The 19669-nt window shown below is 49.3% G+C and overlaps 1 protein-coding gene across 1 annotated transcript in view; it reads right to left on the reverse strand.

The window, feature by feature from the left end:
* Window positions 1–19669, reverse strand: part of IPMK (inositol polyphosphate multikinase) — a 96848-nt gene that overhangs the window by 69304 nt on the left and 7875 nt on the right. Inside the window, exon 2 of the mRNA XM_070752287.1 lies at window positions 1549–1634. Within this exon, the coding sequence (XP_070608388.1) occupies window positions 1549–1634 (86 nt within the window). The remainder of the gene's footprint in view (window positions 1–1548; window positions 1635–19669) is intronic.

A 19669-nucleotide genomic window follows, 5' to 3' on the forward strand; every position in this document is an offset into this window, starting at 1 on the left:
AGAGACTGGCGTGCTCCGCCCCAAAAAGCATCTTTCCGTCCTCCTGAACACTACAGTTTGGATATTGGGTGGGGGTGGGTGGGGTGGAGAGAAGATGTGGCCCCGCACTTCTATCCGGACTGCACCGAAGGTGTGGCGGCTGGCGAAGTGGGGGTGGGTGGAGGTTGTGTGCTTTAGTGGCGGTTACAAGCAGGGCGCTCTATTTCCCGAGGTTTTTAATTCTTTCCTCTTGACGCATGAAAAAAACCCCAGTCACTTAATTATACGCGCGGGGCGTTTACTCTGAGGCGGGCGGCATTTTTTAAAAAATAAAAGTTCGAGGAATCTTGTGGTTTACAGGGGTTGAGTTTTCTCCTGGCAGTTTCCCCGATTCGCCCCTCGCGTGTGTTTTGCAGCTGCCGGGCTCCCGCGGTGCGCCCTCTTGTGGTCACCCAGCGCCCTCTTGTGGTCACCCAGCGCCCTCTTGTGGTGACCCGAGTATAAGCCGAGGTCGGATTTTTCAGCCCTTTTTTGGGGCTGAAAAACTCGGCTTATACTCGAGTATATACGGTAAGCCAAACCTTCAAGCTTTCACGATCTCCCACGATCTCCCACGCTCTGCCCACTAATTCTGGATCTCTCACGTCTCACAAGGGCGACTCAGGAAACTCAGGAAACTCAGCAGATGTATCAGGGGTCTCGGTTCTTTCCCCACTGGTTCCCCCTCTCTCCTCACTCCTCCCTCCTTCGCTGTCGGTTCACTCGCTCTTTCCTCCAACCTCTAGTCTCGATCTCGATCTCCGCTCTCCGCTCTCCAATCTCCAACTTCCTGTCCCGATCTTCAATCTTAGTCGACCTCACGTCCTCAATCCCCAAACCGACTGCCAAACTGTTCTCCGATCACCATGAGAAAGAATCGGCCTCAGCTATTTCTTCCGTAGGATCCGTCTTCACCAACCTTCCTTGGACCACCAGTCACTTCCGCCCATCAACAACTTCCTTTTACTTCTGCACTTCAGAATGCTCCGCTCTCTTTGATCGCCGATAATTCAGAATAGGGAGACTGCCTATTTTTTTCTTCTAACCTCTTTTCCCCTTTGGTTTTCTCATGGGTAAGTAGATTATAGTAGTTTAATAAGAACCGCTGTTACTGCTGCTCCTCCTTTTGCTTCCCTGATATCAGCTTAGTGCGCCAAGCCTTTGGGCCGGAGTTAAAACTCCAACTTTTTTTCCCGCCCAAACACAGGGATTTCGCCACCCGCAGTGGGGAGTCGCACTCCACCCACTGTCGAACACTTCCCCTTACCCTAACTCTCCTCTCCAGGAAGAATTATCTCTAATTATATGGTTTTTCGGCAAAAAATCTCGAGTGTAAGCCAGGAGCTACTAACTTACACGTCGCTTCAGCTTGGCCCCACCCCGGAAGTTCCATTATACAATTTATAAAAATGGAAAGTAACACAAAAATAAATGCATGGCATGTTTACACTGATAGTATATAAAATACATTATTTGATTCTACAAAAAATATAATTGCTTCCAGTTGTTTTAGGAAATGAATTATTTTACCTTATTATAGAAGTCTAATTCTCTGGGTCCTCGAGGAGGTGGCTGCAATTGTTTGAGGACAGTGCCATCTGGATGCTGCAATATGCCTGAGAGACAAACAAAACAAAAGCCCGATATGCTCATGATCTTCTAATTATGATATAATTTCAGTTTTACTTCGTAATGTACAGAAATTCAAACACAGAAGAGCATTTCTATCATAAAATCCCAAGAAATCTGATTTAGAATAATTTATAACTATTTTGAAATAAATAAAATAAGGAAGGCAGACTTGTGAATTTTAATAGGAATTTTTCCAGCATAGTGAATACATGTTTTCTGAGACTACCTAAAATGTTCAGAAGAAAGGCAAGGGGAGAGAGAGAATTCAGCATTACACTAAAGATAGAAGCATTTAAGATCCTGAATCTAATAGTCACTCCATGGCCAAAATAAACCTGTCACTTACTGAGTAAAATAATACTTTTAAACTAATTCCTTTCTTATCTTTAACAAACTGCCTTAGTTCTGGAGTTTTGCATCACTGAGATTTAATGAACATAATACTGTCAAGATGAAATTCTGCTACATAAAAACAAGATGCATGGTTTGTCATTATTTCCAACTTGATTAGAAACACACACTAGATCCAGTTACAAATTACAGATCAAAGTTACTGCTGAAACTTAATATAACTTACAGAATTAACTGTAATCCACATGGTAAGTATCTCAAGAATATACATGGCTCAGGGCCAGACTATTTACAGGACCGCCTCTTACCGCATATCTGCCAGAGACCAATAAGAGCACACAGAGTTGGCCTCCTCTAGGTCCTGTCGACTAAGCAATTGGATTGGCAGGGCCGCAGGGGAGGGCCTTCTCTTTTCCTGCTCCGGCTCTATGGAATCAACTCCCCGTCCGTCCATCCCCCGATGTCCATACTGCTCCCACCCTACTGGCCTTCCGTAAGGTCACAAAGACCTGGCTTTGCCGGCAGGCCTGGGGGCCATAAACTAACAACCATCATGGCCAAATCGTATGAATGGTATGTATGCATATTGTTGTGATTGTTCTATAATGGGTTTTAATGAGGATTTTATTGTTTAGATTTTATATTTGACTTCTTTTTTATTGCTTTTGCATTTATATTGTTTACTGTAAGCCGGCCTGAATCCTTCGGGATTGGGCAGCATAGAAGTCGAATTAAATAAAATAAATAATAATAAATGGCAATTTTACAACCTAAATTATTGATTATATTCAACCTTCTTGGGAAAGTTGTTAAGAAGAGGTTTGGCTTACAGTTCCAGAGGCCTTAGAAGAAATTCATTATCTGGATCCACTCAAGCCTGAATCCAGACCTGGTATAGCATGGCTGTCAAATTGCAGCCTGCAGGCCAGATGCATCACATGCTGGCCATGCCCACATCTGGTTTAGCGAAGGGGGGAAAAGTCCTGATACGTCATGTAGCGCCGTGAGTTTGCCACTCCTGTGGTATAGTAATGAAACAAGATTGATTGCACTTGTGGGTGATTGATTGCACTTGAAAAGAGGGGAGGGGGAGATTGTAGAATTATCCTGGCCTTCCTTAACTTCTCAGGATTTTAAATTGGGGTAATCTGGATTTGTTTAGGGCAGGGATAGGCAAAGTTGGCTCTTCTATGACTTGTGGACTTCAACTTCCAGAATTCCTGAGCCAAACATGCTAGCTTAGGAATTCTGGGAGTTGAAATTCACATGTCATAGAAGAGCCAACTTTGCCTACTCCTAGTTTAGGGGATTGGGAATGAGCGTTGACTCACCTGATATGCTCTTTCTCATGGTTGGAGTCACCAGTCAGGATGGGTTGTACTCGCTCGTCAGAGGCGTGGCTGAGTAAGAAAGTATAAAAGTACTGGAACCACCCATAGGCCCCAGTTTTGATGATGTAACTGAAAACATTGACTCTGAGTGGACAGCACAACCTGAGACTCGTAAGAAATTCAAACATGAACATAACTTGGAACCTAAGACTATCACCCCTACAGAGTTGGAAGAAGAAAGTATAGGGGAAAGAAACGAAGGAGAGTAGAAACCAGCAGAACAGAGTGGGACCTAACTGGTGACTCCTCAACCATGAGAAAGAGCATAACAGGTGAGTCAACGCTCATTCTCCATGGAGAGGAGTCACCAGTCAGGATGGGACATGTCAAAGTTATTGTCCCACTACCCTTTGTAAGACTCTGTGGCCGAAGGCCGCTTCTGCTGATGCAAATTTGTCAATTCTGTAGTGTCGAATGAAAGGCATAGGAGAGGTCCAGGTGGCCGCTCTGCATAGCTCCTCTAAGGGGCATTGGGTAGACCAGAGGTCTTCAAACTTGGCTCCTTGAAGACTTGTGGACTTCAACTCCCAGAATTCTCCAGCCAGCATAGCCGACAAGTCTTCAAGGGGCAGTGTTTGGGGACCCCAGGGGTAGACCATGCTGCTGAAGTGGCCGCACTCCAAGTGGAGTGGGTTGTGATGCCCAGAGGCCTTTGAATGTCCTCCATAGCCTTGGCTATGGCCCCTCGAATCCATCGTCCGATGGAGGTGGGGGAAGCTTTGAGGCCTAGCTTATGAGGTGAGAAGTAGATAAATAGAGCCTCAGTTCGTCTAATGGCTTGAGTTTGTCACAGATAGATTCAGAGGGCTTTCTTCACGTCAAGCGTGTGCCATCTGTGCTCTGAAGGATGGGATGGTCGGGAGCAGAAGGTTGGTAGAATGATATCCTGACCCCTGTGGAAGGTCGAGTTGACCTTGGAAATAAAGGTCGGGTCAAGACGAAGGACAACTTTATCCTGGTGGAAACAACATAGGTCCTCTCTTACTGATAGAGCTGCCAATTCAGAGATTCGTTTGGCAGTGGTGATGGCTATTAGAAAGGCCACTTTCAGGGAAAGGTGTTGGAGAGAAGACTCTCATAGGGGTTCATAAGGAGGCTCTGTCAGGGAATGAAGCACCTTCGTGAGGTCCCAAGTCAGGAAATGGTGTATGGCAGGTGGGTGAGCGTTAGTGATGCCTCTGAGGAATCTGGACACCAAGGGGATATGCACTAGAAAGGACCAGTGGTCGCAGGCGATGATAGAAGATAGAGCCACCATCTGTCATCGAATGGTGTTTGGGGACAATCCCTTGTTCAGACCTTGCTTCAAGAATCTGAGGACCTTGGATAGTGGAATGTGGATAGGAGAGAAACCCTGGGAGTTGCACCAGGTACAGAAAGTCAGCCATGTTGAGGAGTACATACGCTCAGTGGAGGCCTTCCGTGCCTTATGGATGTAGTCAATTGCGTCATTGTCGTAATCCTGGCTCAAGACACTCTATTCAAAAGCCAGGCAGTCAAGCGGCACCAGCCCGGATCCAGGTGGAGTAAGGGCCCCTGAGATAGAAGGTGAGGGTTCCGCTGCCGACAAGATTTTTAAGTCTGTAAACCAGGGCTGCCTGAGCCAGAAAGGATGACCTCCGCTTGTTCCTCCAGGATCTTGTGTATGACCTGGGGCAGAATTGGTAACAGCAGGAACACATATAGTAGGCCCCTTGGCCAAGGGCAGTGGAGATCATCATGATTTTTCGCTCCCCAGGCAGGGAAGTGGGAGAAAAATCGCGGCAGTTAACTGTTGAGTGGGGAGGCAAACAGATCTGCCGAACCTGTCCGATATCCGTCTGAAGATGTCCGGGTCTAGTTTCCACTCTGCTTGATTCACTGTTGCCCTACTGAGGGTGTCCGCCTGGACATTGTCTGTTCCTGGAATGTGTTCTGAGCGGAGGGAGGACAAGTGCCTCTCCGCTCAGAGGCTGATCTTCTTGGCCTCTAACATGAGAGTCCTGGAGCAGGTGCCCCCCTGCTGATTGATGTGAGCTTTCATGGGCATACTGTCAGTCTGGATGAGGACATCCCGGCCGGCTATGAGGTTGTTGAAGCTCTTGAGATCTAAAAACACTGTGTGCAATTTTAGCCAGTTGATGGAGCAGGAAGCTTGGTTCGGATTCCAGAAGCCCTGAACCTGCTGGTTGTTGCAATGGACCCCTCTTCCCAACAGGCTGGTGTCAGTGATGATTGTTATGGTTGGAGAAGCTTGATAAAGGATTCCTTCTTCGATGGTGCCGGATTTCCACCACATTAGGGATCTGCATACCTGTGGAGGGAGACGGGTTCATCTTGCTAGGTGGGCCTGGCCCAGCTTTTGGAAGGGGAGGAGAAACCACTGTAGATCCAAGTAATGGAGCCTAGCCCAGGGTACTATGGAAAAACTGGATACCATCTTTCCCAACAGGGAAGAGAGGGAGGAGAGGGATGGAAGGGGATCGTCCTGAAGCTGAGAGGCCAGATCCCTGATGCTACTGATCCGCTCTGGGGAGAGGCTGACTAGACCCTTCATGGAATTGATAACTGTACCTAGGTGAAGAATTGAGGTAGAGGGAACTAATTGGCTTTAGTTAATTGGCTAATAGTTATTTGAAAAGCCGTGGGCCAAAAGAATTTCAGCCATGGTCCTAAAATGAATCTGCACTTGGGAAAAGAAATTGGCTAGGACGAGAATGTCATCTAGGTAGAATTGAACTTGGATAAGGATAGATGGGCCGCCAGCACTGACAGAACCTTCCTGAATACACGAGGAGCTGAGGATAGGTCGAATGGGAGAGCACGGTATTGGTAATGGTTGCCTGCGTAGGAGAAGCGGAGGAATCTGTGATGTTCCTTAGCTATGGGAATATGGAGATATGCTTCTGTCAGGTCTAGGGATGACATAAAGTCACCTTTTCTGATGCAAGCTAAGATAGTCTTGAGCGTGTACAACTTGAATTTGTGGTACCTGAGGTAAAGGTTGAAGCGTTTTAGATCTAGAATTGCTCTCCACCCTCCTGAGGACTTTAGAACTATGAATATGATCAAATAGAAGCCCTGTCCTTCGAATTCCGTAGGAACAGGCTGAACAGCCTGGATATCCAGCAGGTACTGGATGGCATGCTCCATGCGGACCCTCTTTGAGGGGTTCCTGGAAACAGTATAGGAAATAAAGAAGGGAGGAAGAGTGGAAAGGAATTCTAGATGTAAACTGGACCTGATCGTATTAAGGACCCAAGGGTCTGGGGAAGTGGAGGCCCAATGGGAGGCAAATCTGGCCAGCCGGCCACCAATGGGGACTGAAGGCAAATTGGGGAAGGGAGAACTACCACCTACATCTTCAGGCCTGACAATTTTTGGCGGAGCCGCAAAAGGGGTGTTTAGCCCCTCTGCCTCTCGAGTTCTTGCCTTGAGTGCTACAAGACTTGTAGTTCGACTGGCTGGGCCCCTTGTAATAGGAGAATTGCTGGTCCAACTTGCTGGTCCAACTGACGAAAATAGCGGGATGTTCGTTGAGCGGTCTTCTTTTGACTTGAGGGTAAAATTTTCTTTTTGTCTTTCGAGTCAATAAGAAAAGGTTCAAGGACATCACCAAAGAGATTCTTCCCTTTGTACTCCGTGGATGCGAAGTGCCACTTATGTTTAATGTTGACGGGCCATTTTTTGAGCCAGGTGATTCGTCTGGCTACCACAGAGGAAGCCAAGGCCTTAGTCACGAACCTGGAAGTATAGAGTGGGGTGTCAGAGAGCAGTTGACAAGTGGCGCATAGCTTGTTAAGGGTCTGTTAAGCTGTGATGTCGGAGGCTGGGATGTGTTCTTGCAATTGCCTGATATAGATAAGCATGGACCTAGCAAAGAAGGAGGAAGTTGCCCAAGCAACTTATTGCCCAAGCGGCAGATTGGTGGTTCTTCTGCAGAACCTGGTCAATCTTGCGGTCTTCTGCTTTTAGAAGTTCGTCCGCCTGTCCCGGAAGATTCTCTGAGGAGTGCAGAGCCAGAACAGGGATGTCCACCACACAGGGGGATCAAGAAAGGAGGCAAGTTCCGAAGCAACGTTGAAGATTTTTTTCTCCAAGCTGGAAGGAGCAGGGCCTGCTGCGGGATTCAGATATTGCTTGGTGACTGTGTCTACGAAAAGGGGAGGAGCCGGAACAACTTCTTCCTCAGTGAAGGGTTGAAAAAGGGTCTCCATCTGAAAAGCAGATGGTTGAGGCTGAGCGGGAGGAGCTGTGAGACCCGCAGCTGTTTGAGCCTTCAATAAGATGGTTGAAAAAAGTTCAGCCAGAAACAAGGCCGCTGACATGGAAAGGGCAGGAGTTGCTCCCTCGTCCCCCGAAAGACCAGTGGGATCTTCTTCCGTAAGTTCCTTGTCTAAAGAGTCAGAGTCTTCCTCAGAAGAGTGTGACCAGGTGTCCTGGAGATTCCTGGGATTAGAGAAAGATTGGAGAGGAGCAACAAGTGGGGGTACCTGTGAAGATCTGGGAGGTGCTGTGGCTGCCAAGGTATGAAGACTGGAAGCGATGCTGTGTTGAACCACAGATCCAATCCACCTCTGGATAGCTGAGGGATCGAAGGCCGACGGAGGAAGTGGAATAGATTCCGACGAAGGAGCTGATTGGATAATTTGCTGAGTGGCGACTGAAGAGGCGACAGGTAAAGCTGGGGGGCAATCAGGATTGTGGGGGAGAGTGGAACTGGTGGTCTAGAGACACCTGGGTTCAGATTTTGGTTAGGCATACCCATTGGACCCCCAGATGCTAGCAGCCAGCGGGAGAGGATCCTTGGAAGAAATGGAAAGAGATTGGCCAGGCTCAAGGTTCATACCCGGTGAAGGGGAAAGGGCTCTAGCTGCCCTTTTGTGGATCTTCTGTAGGGCTCTATCCCTACACTTCTCTACTCTGGAAGGTTGAAAAGAGGCCTCCCTGGACTCAGATATGATTGAGGTAGAGTCAGGGTCGTCTTGTTGAGGCTTGCTGGATTTTTTGGTTCTTTTCCATCCAGCCTTAGTAGGTTCAGACATAGTGGAAACAGTGAGAGAAAAGGGGGGTACAAAAGATAGAAAGGGAAATAAGGAGGAACATTAGAAAGGTATAGACTCCCCCTATTAAGGGCTCTGAGAGAGGTTTAGAAAGATCTCGTAGGTAAAATTGAATTTAGGGTATCTGCCTTGAAGGAGGAAAACTATTAAATTAAAATAAAATAAAATAAAATGAAATATAATATAATATAATTAATAAAATAAAATAAAAATTTTAAAAAAGGGATGCAGGGGAGTCCTGAAAGCAGCGGTGGGTTCTAACTTCCTCGCTGCTAGTTTGCTACCTCCTGCCCCATGTGGCAAAAAAACCCAAAGCTGAAAACAAATGATGACCACATGCACAGTGCCGGAATTCGGCTTCTAGGCATGCTCTGAAGGAAATTTTTTTAAAGTAAAACAAATATGGCAGCGCCCATGAACTGGCACAGACCAATCTGGTTCGGAGACATCATCGTGATGCCAATAGTGGGTCGCTACCAGTTCAGGTGAACCAGTACAAACAAGGAGAAACCTACCTCTGAGCTATACTCTTTAGACCAGTGATGATGAACCTTTTTTTATTCAGGTGCCGAAAGACCGTAGGCATGCGCTATCGCAGCGTTTCCCAACCAGTGTGCCACGGCACACTAGTGTGCCGCGAGACATGGTCAGGTGTGCCGCCAAACTCCTAGGGCAGCTCCAGCTGGGCGGGGCACTGCCGGTGCGGCTACTTTCCGATGCCGCTATTGCTGGCGCTCTCCTGCCCCAAAGAAGGAAGGCGGGAAAAAAGGAGAGCTTCATTCTTTGCACCGGCAGCAAGAGGAGGAGGGCGCCATCAGCAACGGCACCAAGTAGTAGCTGGGGGATGGCGGTGGCAAGAGCTCCAGGGCGAAGGCACCAGCAGCGCCCCGCCCAGCTGGAGCTTCCCTGGCGGGGGCGGCAACCAATGTCCTTTGGGGCCCGGAGGGAGGGCGGTGGGAGCAGGAGGGTGCCGGGCCGTGCACGCCTGAGCCAGCGCACCCCAAAACACCCCCCCACACACCCTTTTCCAAGGGCGAAGCCGCGGCTGCCCCCCCGCGCCTCTAGGCCCCTCGCGCCCCTGGCTGCTTGCCGCTGCCTTCGCCGAAAGCGCTTTTGTCCCGGGCTCTCAGCGAGGGGGCTGCAGGAGAGGCGGCGAAGGCGATCTCTCTCGTTCTCCGGAGGCTGGAGAAAGTGATTTTCAATGTCGGGGGCGCGGGCCGGCGTGCGCTCTCCCCATCCCCCTGCCCCATTCAAACTAAGCCGGCAGGGGGATGGGGAGAGCGCACGTCGGCCCGCGCCCCCGACATTGAAAATCACTTTCTCCAGCCTCCGGAGAACGAGAGAGATCGCCTTCGCCGCCTCTCCTGCAGCCCCCTGGCTGAGAGCCCGGGACAAAAGCGCTTTCGGCGAAGGCAGCGGCGAGCAGCCAGGGGCAAGAGACATAGCAAGAGAGACAGAGAAAGAAAGAGAGATAGCAAGAGAGGCAAAGAGAAAGAGACATATAGCAAGAGTCAGTGAAAGAGAGAGAGAGAGCAAGAAAGAGAAAAAAGCAAGAAAGAGATAGCAAGAGAGACAGAGAGAGAGCAAGGGAGAAAGACATAGAGGGAGGGAAGGAGGGAGAGAGAGCAAAAAAGAGGAAGGAAGAAAGAAAGAGGGATGGAGAGAGAGAAAGAAGGGAAGGAAGAGAATGAGGGAGGGAGAAATAGAGCGAAAGGGAGGGAGAGATTTTTTTTGTCCAAACTTTTCTTTAGCCGCCCCCCCCCACCCCCACCCCCGTTCAATGTTCCCCAGGATTTTGAAAATATGAATAATGTGCCGCGACTCAAAAAAGGTTGGGAAACACTGCGCTATCGCACATGTGCAAATGCCCACATCTATAATTCAATGCCTGGGGAGGACGAAAACAGCTTCCTTGACTCCCGGAGGCCCTCTGGAGGCCGGAAATGGCCTGTTTCCCAATTTCTGGTGTGCCCAATAGACTCATGTTTTCCCCCCCAGCTCCAAAGGCTTCCCCGGAGCTGGGGGAAGGTAAAAATGCCCTACCCATCCCCCCCAGAGGCTCTCTGGAAGCTAAAAAGCCCCTCCCAGAGCCTCTGGGTGAGCCAAAAATCAGCTGGCCGCCACACACATGCACGTTGGAGCTGAGCTAGGGCAACAGCTTGCGTGCCAGCAGATATGGCTCTGCGTGCCACAGGCTTGCCATCACTGCTGTAGACTGTACTAATTTATCCTAGTTTCTCTGTTGGAACTCTTGATCTCCTGCCTCACTGAGAAATTTCCTAAGTGACAGCCTCAGCATTTGAATCTTGAAATGCTGGTAGAATTGATGTGGGTCTCTGTATCCAAGGTGAGAGGCATTTAATCAGCATACTTCAAGCAAAAAACATATTTCTGTATCGTTCTGCCGGCTCTCTACACGAGCCTCTAATTCAGGGGTCCCCAAACTTTTTACACAGGGGGCCAGTTCACTGTCCCTCAGACTGTTGGAGGGCCGGACTATAAAAAAAACCCTGCGGTTTTCTTAATGCTGTTTTTTCTCTCTCTCTTTCTCTTTTTCTCACTCTCACTTTCTTTCCTCTCTCTCTCTCATTCACTTTCTTTGTATCTCTCCCTCTTCCTTTCTCTCTCCCTCTCTATTCTGCTTTCTTTCTCTCTCTTTCTCTCTGTCCCTTTCTCTCTCTTGCTTTCTTTCTCTCTCACTCATTCTCTTTCTATCTGTCCCTCTTCCTTTCTCTCTCTCTATCTCTCCCTTTCCTTCTTTCTTTCTTTCTTTCTCTCTCTCTCTTGCTTTCTTTCTCTCTGTCCCTTTCTCTCTCTTGCTTTCTTTCTCTCTCTCTTGATTTCTTCCTCTCTCTCACTCACTATCTCTCTCCCTCTTCCTCTCTCCCTCTCTTTCTCTCTCTCTCACTTTCTCTTATTTTCTTTCTCTCACTCTCATTATCTTTCTCTCTCTCTTTCTCTCTGTCCCTCTCACTTGATTTTCCTCTCTCACGCTTTCTCTCTCTTGCTTTCTTTCTCTCTCTTGTTCTCTCTCTTGCTATCTCTATTTCTCTCCCCCCCTCTCTTGCTCTCTTTTTCTCACTTTCTCTCTCCTTTCTATCTCGCTGTCTGTCTGTTGATCTCTTTCACACACACAAACTCTCTCTCTCTTGTTCTCTCTTTCTCTCTTCCTTACTTCTCTGCAGAGACCGGGGGCGGGGAGCCTCGGCACCGGCACATTTGCAACAGGCAGGGGTGGGGGCAGCCACGTCTCCCTTCTCCCGCTGCCTATGTCTACCGCTGGTGCCTCCTGCCAAGTCGGCGGCTGGCGCCGCAGGTTTCTCAGGTGGGAGCTGCCACTTCCCTCCGGGCAGCCCAGCCAGGCGGACGTAGAAAGTGCAATAATCTCTGCACTTTCTACGGCCGCCTGGCTGGGCTGCCCAGAGGGGGGTGGCAGCTCCCGTCCGAGGAACCTGCAGTGACAGCCACTGGCGGTAGATATAGGTGGGAGACGGAAAAGGAGCCATGGCCGCAGCCGCTCCCACCCCGGACGGGTGCTGAGCCTCTCGGTTGTAGCCTCCCTGCCCCCATCCACCAGCCAGCCCGCCTGGCGTGGAGAAGTGAGGTTTGGCACCAGCACACTCGCAGCGGGCGGGGCAGCCATGGCCACGGCTCTTTCTTTCACCCACCGCCGTTACCTCCAGCCAAGCCGGCAGCAGTCGCCGTGAGTTCCTCGGACGGGATCTCCCACTTCCCTCTGGGCAGGCCAGTCAGGTGGCCGTAGAAAGGAAAGGGAGCCGATTATTGCACTTTCTACAGCCGCCTGGCTGGGCTGCCCAGAGGGAAGTGGCAGATCCTGCTCGAGGAACTCGCAGAGACTGCTGCAGGCTTGGCTGGAGTCAACGGTGGTGGGTGAAAGAAGGAGCCACGCCCGCGCCTGCCCACCACGAATGCGAGTGCCGAGCTTCCCAGGTCCACGCCAGGCGGGCTGGCAGGGGAATGGGGGTGGAGAGACCACAACCATCCAGGCAGCCATAGAAAGTGCAATAATCTCTGCCTGGCTTGGCTGCCCAGAGGGAGTGGCAGCTCCTGCCCGAGGAACCTGCGGCGATGGCTGCCGGTGGGAGAAGGAAAGGGAGTCGTGGCCACCGCCCGCCACGGGTGGGTGGGTGCCGAGCATGTCAGTTGTGGTCTCTCCACCCCCATTCCCCTGCCAGCCCGCCTGGCATGGAGCCGGGAAGATTGGCACCAGCATTTGCGGTGGGTGGGCGTGGCTCTTTCTTTCACCCACCACTGTTGACTCCAGTCAAGCCGGCAGCAGTCTCCGCGAGGTCCTTGAGCGGGATCTGCCACTTCCCTCTGGGCAGCCCAGCCAGGCGGCCGTAGAAAGTGCAATAATCTACAGCCGCCTGGCTGGGCTGCCCAGAGGGAGTGGCAGCTCCCGCCTGAGGAACCTGCAGTGACGGCCACCAGCAGTAGATATAGGTGGGAGAAGGAAAGGGAGCCACGGCCGCAGCCGCTCCCCCCCTTGCTGCGGATGGGTGTGTGCCGAGCATCTTGGTTGTGGCCTCTCCGCCCCCATTCCCCTGCCAGCCTGCCTGGTGTGGAGCGGGGAAGCATCAGCATTTGCGGTGGGCGGCCGTGGCTCTTTCTTTCACCCACCGCCGTCGCCTGTAGCCAAGCCGGCAGCATTTGCGGTGGGCAGCCGCGGCTCTTTCTTTCACCCACCACCGTCTCCTCCAGCCAAGCCGGCAGCAGTCACCGTGAGTTCAAAATGACCCGCCGCAGGATTATGGTGACATTGGGCCATGACTAATCCACGAAGCGGCCCTGCTGGTACATACAACTGCCCACGGTACCGGAGCAGTCCATCCACAAATGTCCAGGGAGAATTGGGCACCATCTCCCGCATCCACTGTGCCACAAACCCATCCCCCCGCTGCATCTCACGAATACGCCTCCGCAAATCAACGGGGTCATGGGTAGTAGCAATGCTGCAGCAGGCAGGATCATTTGTAATGGGGCCAGTTCTTTGGGATGCAGGAACTCAGGTTTCCGAGACAAAGCATCTGCTCTGGCGTGTACCGAATCTGAAAGTTGAATCATGCGAAGAAAAACGACCAATGTATGTGTCGTTGGTTCAACTTTCGGGCCTTTTGCAGATACTCCAGATTTCTATGGTCCGTCCGGACCTCCACCTGGTGCCGAGCACCCTTGAGATGATGTCTCCATGTCTTGAACGCCGACTTGATGGCCAACAGTTCTTTTTCCCAAATCGTGTAGTTCCGCTCCAAGGACGTGAGCTTACGGGAATGGTAGGCACACGGAAACAGGGTGGCACCCTATGGACGGGCCTGTAGAAGTACAGCACCAACAGCAACATCAGAGGCGTCGGTCCCCACGACAAACGGCCGACACAGGTCTGGATGCTGCAACAAGAGTTCTTTCATGAAAGCGTCCTTAAGAGCCTCAAAGGCCTGCTGCTCTCCCTCACCCCATTGAAACGGTACTTCTTTCGGCAACAAACGGGTAAGAGGCGCAGTCAGATGGGCAAACCCTGGAATGAATATGCGATAATAGTTTGCAAGCCCCAACAATCTCTGCACGTCCTTCACCCTCCGCAGGGGTTGCCAGGTCTTGAGCGCCAACACCTTGCCTGGGTCCATGGCTATGCCCCCTGGAGAAATGACATACCCTAAAAATTTGATGGTGGTCTGCAAAAACTGACACTTCTCCAGTTTTGCATATAAACGCTGCTCTCGCAAACGGAACCCAGCGCAAATGTCCCAAATGACTGGACTGTGATGGGGAGTTCACAAGAATGTCATCAAGATAAATGACCACAAAATGGTCTAACATGTCCCTGAATACATCGTTCATCAAGTGCTGGAAAACTGCTGGGGCATTGGTGAGGCCGAAGGGCATCACGGTATACTCAAAATGTCCATATCGAGTACCAAGCGCCGTTTTCCACTCATCCCCCGGCCGTATCCGCACCAAATTATATGTGCTGCGTAAATCAATCTTAGAAAATACTTTGGCAGCTCGTAAACATTCCATCAATTCAGGAATCAACGGCAACGGATACCGGTTGCCCATCGTGATAGCATTCAGATGGTGGTAGTCACAACACAGATGTAAATCCCCAGTCTTTTTCTTGACAAACAAAACAGGCACTGACAGAGGTGAGGTCAAGGACCTGATAAACCCTTTGGCAAGATTCTTGTCTATGAAGTCCTTGAGGGCCACTAATTCAGGTTCAGACATGGAATATAAGCAGCCAGCCTGCAGCTTGGCATCAGGAAATAGTTAAATGGCACAGTCATGAGGTCGATGCAGCGGCAAGCTCTTTTTTGTTGAACACATCAACGAAGTCCGTGAGGCACTCAGGTAAAACTGCTGCGGGGGTTCCAGGCTCTTGAGCTGCGCAAACATGACGGTGATGGTCCACACACTGCAAACTGGAAAACGTGACGATGTTCTGAGACCACACCACATGAGAATCGTGCGCACATAACCATGACAACCGCAGAACAATAGGAAAATGGAGGCCCTGCGTGACGTTGAACTGGAGAGCCTCCTCGTGAATCCTGATGCCTATCCGCACAGGCAAGATCTGAACTCGGATGGGCCCGGACAACAACACTTGCCCATCAGTCTGCGGAGAGGGGCGGCATACAAATCTAAATAATAAATAAAATAAATCAATAAATCAATCGTTTCCACAGTCAACGGAGGTTCTAAAGGACACAAGGGCAGCGAATGTCTCTGCGTGAAAGCCTCATGCAAGAAATTCGTGGTGGCCCCAAAACCCACGAGGGCAAGAGCCGGAATAGACCGAGTACGACGATCTACATGGATTTGAACAGCAAGCATGAGGTGTCGGTACGTTCCGGGGTCATGAGCCGAAGAATCCTGGGAAGGTTGAATACCGGCCCGACCTAGCATTGCCACCAAGCCGAGCTCCCCTTGTTTCCCGGCTGAACGGCCAGCTGAGGAACGAGGAGCATGTGAACTGACATCAGGGAATCAGGTACTGTGGGGGGAACATGGGGAGCAGACTCTGGAAACTGTCCTGGAAGAGTCGGGGTGGCAGCAGTCGGGCCGGGAGGTAGTCGGGGTGGATGCAGTCCCCACCCCCGCAAAAGTAGCACAGGCCTGATGCATGTCAACAAGCCCTCTCCTCCGGAGGCACACGGGATCAAACGAAACTCACATCCATGGGCTCCCCCGCAGGGACAAGATCCGCCATGCAAGGAGGCAGGGCTGGCATGAAGCGACAGGGTACAGGAACCGGGGTCTGCAGTGGCATAATGGACACCCCCTGCCATGGAGCAGGCACAGGCGTGATGCCAGAAACGCGGGGGGAGGACCACCCAGCCCAACGCACCTCTCGAGCCAGCAGCAGAGTTTCAAGCAGTGCTGCTCCAGCTCATCCAGGGTGCCCGGCAAGGCCTCATGCACCAGCTCATCTAACATTGTCTCTGACAAGCCGTCCTGGAACGCCTCCATCAAAGCGGCCTCATTCCACTACACCTGCCCAGTGAGACTACGAAAGTCACTTAAATATTCCGCTAATGGACGTGAGCCTTGTTTCAACTGCTTCCATGCCCTCGTGGCCGCCTGCTCCTGCACTGGATCCGAAAACTGGCGTCACAACTTGTTCTGCCTGACTGGGCTCAGGTGATAATTAACGGTCGAGGAAAAAAGATCAAACACACACGTGCTTTGCTAATCAGCAAACTTGTATTAAACAAACAGGAAAGGTTAAAGAAAACTGTCCTTATTGTCAGGAGTAAAACACAGTTCAAGGCGAACAGTCAGCCAAATACAAAGTGCAGGAAAAAGCAAACAAAGACAAACTGCACAGAGCAGAAACTGTTCAGGACGTCTCTGAATCTTTGAGGCACAAGAGCAACAGCTAGTCCCAGAGTTTTCAACTCCCACTTGCCTGTAAATGCTGGGTTGAAATCCAAAGGCACGGAGCAGAGGCTTCAAAGCAGGAACCACAAAGTCACACAAACCACACAGATAAACATCCACAGTTTGCCTCTGCCTCTGTTCTCTTTTATAACTGTAGCCCTCATTATGGGAACCACACCCAGCCCTCATTATGGGGACCACACCCAGCCCTCATTATGAGGACCACACCCAGCCACAGGTGCTACTATGATCACTGGTGATAGTCCCTTAATTGAGCCTTCCGTTGCACAGCTCTCCGGCTACGCATCTCTATTAGCTGTTCAGCACCTGAATCCAATGAGGAGAGGCAATGGACGGGCTGTTTACTAAATCCCCTGGGCTGTCTGCCAGGTCCTGTGGTCTGTCTGCCAACTCCTCTGAACCATCTGCCTCATCCTCTGGGCTGTCTGCCATGTTTTCCTGGCTGTCAGCCAGGCTTTCGCAATCACTTTGTGACGCATTTCTCACATGTGGGGGCAATAGCTGGCCCAGACCCAAACACAACACAACTAGGCGCAAAAAGCAGTATAATCCTGCAGTATTGGATCATCTCTGTCTAGAAATTGAGACACCCAGGAGGCAGCGGGGCCGGCCAATAAGCTGAAGAGGAACACCAATAAGCTGCAGAGGAACACAATCTTCCACACTGAGAGGCTGGCACGCTGCCCATTTAACAGCAGCCCTAATTAGTTGAACCACACCCAACCACAGGTGAACTCTCTTATCTCTTGTAGTACCTACGTAGCTGCTCTCTTATATTCAGGGCCCTTCACATGCATGCATCTATAACTGCTTCTTCATCAGAGTCCAGCAAAGATAAGGAGGAGAATTAATTGCTTCCTAATCAACTGTCTGCCATGACCCCCTCTGAGGGTACCATTTCAGTCTCTTCCTGCTTCCAACGATACTTCGCTGTCCGAAGGAGTCGGCAGTAAAACAGGCCTTTGACACTGGGAGGATTCACCCATATCCACCTCCACATTCCTTGGGGCAGGAGCTAGCCCAGAGCCAACCACAACATGTATGATGCATATTCCTTCATTTCGATAAATCTTACATCTGTAATGTAACTTTCAAGTATACTTCCACCTTTGTTTCTTGTCTACCAGTCTTCTATTATCATGTTTTGTCAAAGAGACAGCATGTTAGCAGTTGCAGCAAAAATAAATTATCAGGATTTAGTTTAGTAACAAAATAGTAATCCTAACCTTAACACCCAGCCATTATGGCATATAAAATTTCATGGACTAGAACTCTACTACCCCAGATGTTGTGAACAGTAGGCATTAGAAATCCTATTTATTGCAAATAATTTAGGCACAAGGAACCAGAAACAACACAAGCTGATTTTTATTACTTGGTATTTTTATTACCTGCTCACCTGTACACTGTAATATAAAGCACACACTACATACGGTAAGTAGCTGCTTGATGAATATTGAAAAGAGTTTTTAAGGAGAATCTCCCTTCAGCCACTTCCTCTCTACAAGTGATTCAAGGTTAGTCAGCAGTTTCATTACACAACTCAGTACCAGATCCTACCACACAATTACGTATAAAATGTAGCTGGATAAGTGTAATTGAAGCCATATTCTTCTTAACAAAAATAACAATGATCTTGCATCAAGTGTATGCCTTCACGTCGGTCTTGCTTCCTAGTGATTATATGGAAAAATCCATGCACATTTTTTGGCAGTGTTTTCAAAAGCAATTGAAACTGCTTTCATCCTAGGGCTAAGAGAGACTCTCAATGCCTCCCATTTGGTTTCCATCTAAGGCAGCACTAAAGTCCAGGTTTTCCTACCACTAGTCCAAACATCTTAATCATTAACTGATTGTCTCTTTAACTTTTACATCCATAGTTAAAAAATAACCAAGGTTCTTATTTTAATATATGCATTATGATTATTAAAAATGCTCTTTGGACTCTACAACTAAAGAAAGCAAAATAAAAATTAAATTTTGCAGGTATAATTGAACTTTGTAACAATATTGCCAAAGCAGTAGTGAGCTGTGGTATTTTTTTCAATTTATAATTGTCACAGTATATATAACTATTAACATTTATTCTTTCTCATATTTTTTTTAAAAATAGTTTAATATTAATAGTTTAATATTATTAATTTAATTTAACTTAATTTAACTTAATTTAATTAATTTAATATTATTAACATTATCATAGAACTAGGATAATTCTGCTTTTGCCAGTTCTTGAGGAGATTAGGCGTTGATTGCTTACCTGAACGCCTCTTCTCCTACGATGGGCGGGTACAGCAGTCATATGGGTTGCTTGCTGTCCAATCCATCAGGGACCGAGCCTAGTTTTTTAAAAGCCTGCTGGATCCGCTCCTTCCCCAGAATTTGTGAATCCGTAGACTTAGGCTCAATTGTGGTGGCTCAATAATGTTCAACTCTCATGATAGGGAAAGAAAAGGCTAAAGGAATAACCATAGTTAGAAAAGAAGTACAGGGAGGGAAGTGACTGCTGTACCCGCTCATCGTATGAGAAGAGGCATTCAGGTAAGCAATCAACGCCTATTCTCCGTACTGAGAGAGCGAGTCCAGCAGTCACGTGGTACATACCCAATAGATGAGTCCCTAGGGAGGGATTAGTTCGCTATCGTGAGAGATAACGGATTGGAGGACTCTTCTGCCAAAGGCAGCATCCGCTAAAGTGTAAGAGTCAATTTTGTAATGCCTTATGAAAGAGTTTAGAGAGGCCCAAGTGGCTGCTTTGCAGACTTCTTCCAATGGAGCTTGAGTTGCCCATGAGGCAGATGTGGCTGCACTTCTTGTGGAATGTGCTGTGATACTTCCAGGTATAGTGAGGGAAGATGACTCATAAGCCTTTGAGATAGCCCCTCGGATTGAACATCCTATTACGGTTGAGGATACCTTGGATCCCATGGATCTGGGATGGTAGGCCGCGAATAGAGCTTCAGACCTTTGAATGGGTCTTGTCCGTTGGATGTAAATTCTCAGCGCTCTGGTGAGATCTAGGGTGTGCCACTTGACTGCAAGATGATGGTTTTGGTTGGAACAGAATGAGGGCAACACAATGTCCTGGGATCTATGGAACATGGAACTCACCTTAGGCAGAAAGGTGGGGTCCAAGCGCAGGACTACTTTGTCCGGATGGAACTGCCATAGATCCTGCCTGATTGAAAGGGCTGCCAATTCTGAGATGCGTCGGACAGATGTTATCGCCACGAGGAATGCTACCTTGTAAGATAGGTACCTGAAGTACGCTGATCTTAGGGGGTTGTATGGTGCCTGAGTAAGGGAGTGAACAAC

Source organism: Erythrolamprus reginae, chromosome 5 (genome assembly GCF_031021105.1).
Source record: "Erythrolamprus reginae isolate rEryReg1 chromosome 5, rEryReg1.hap1, whole genome shotgun sequence".
Classification (NCBI taxonomy): domain Eukaryota; kingdom Metazoa; phylum Chordata; class Lepidosauria; order Squamata; family Dipsadidae; genus Erythrolamprus; species Erythrolamprus reginae.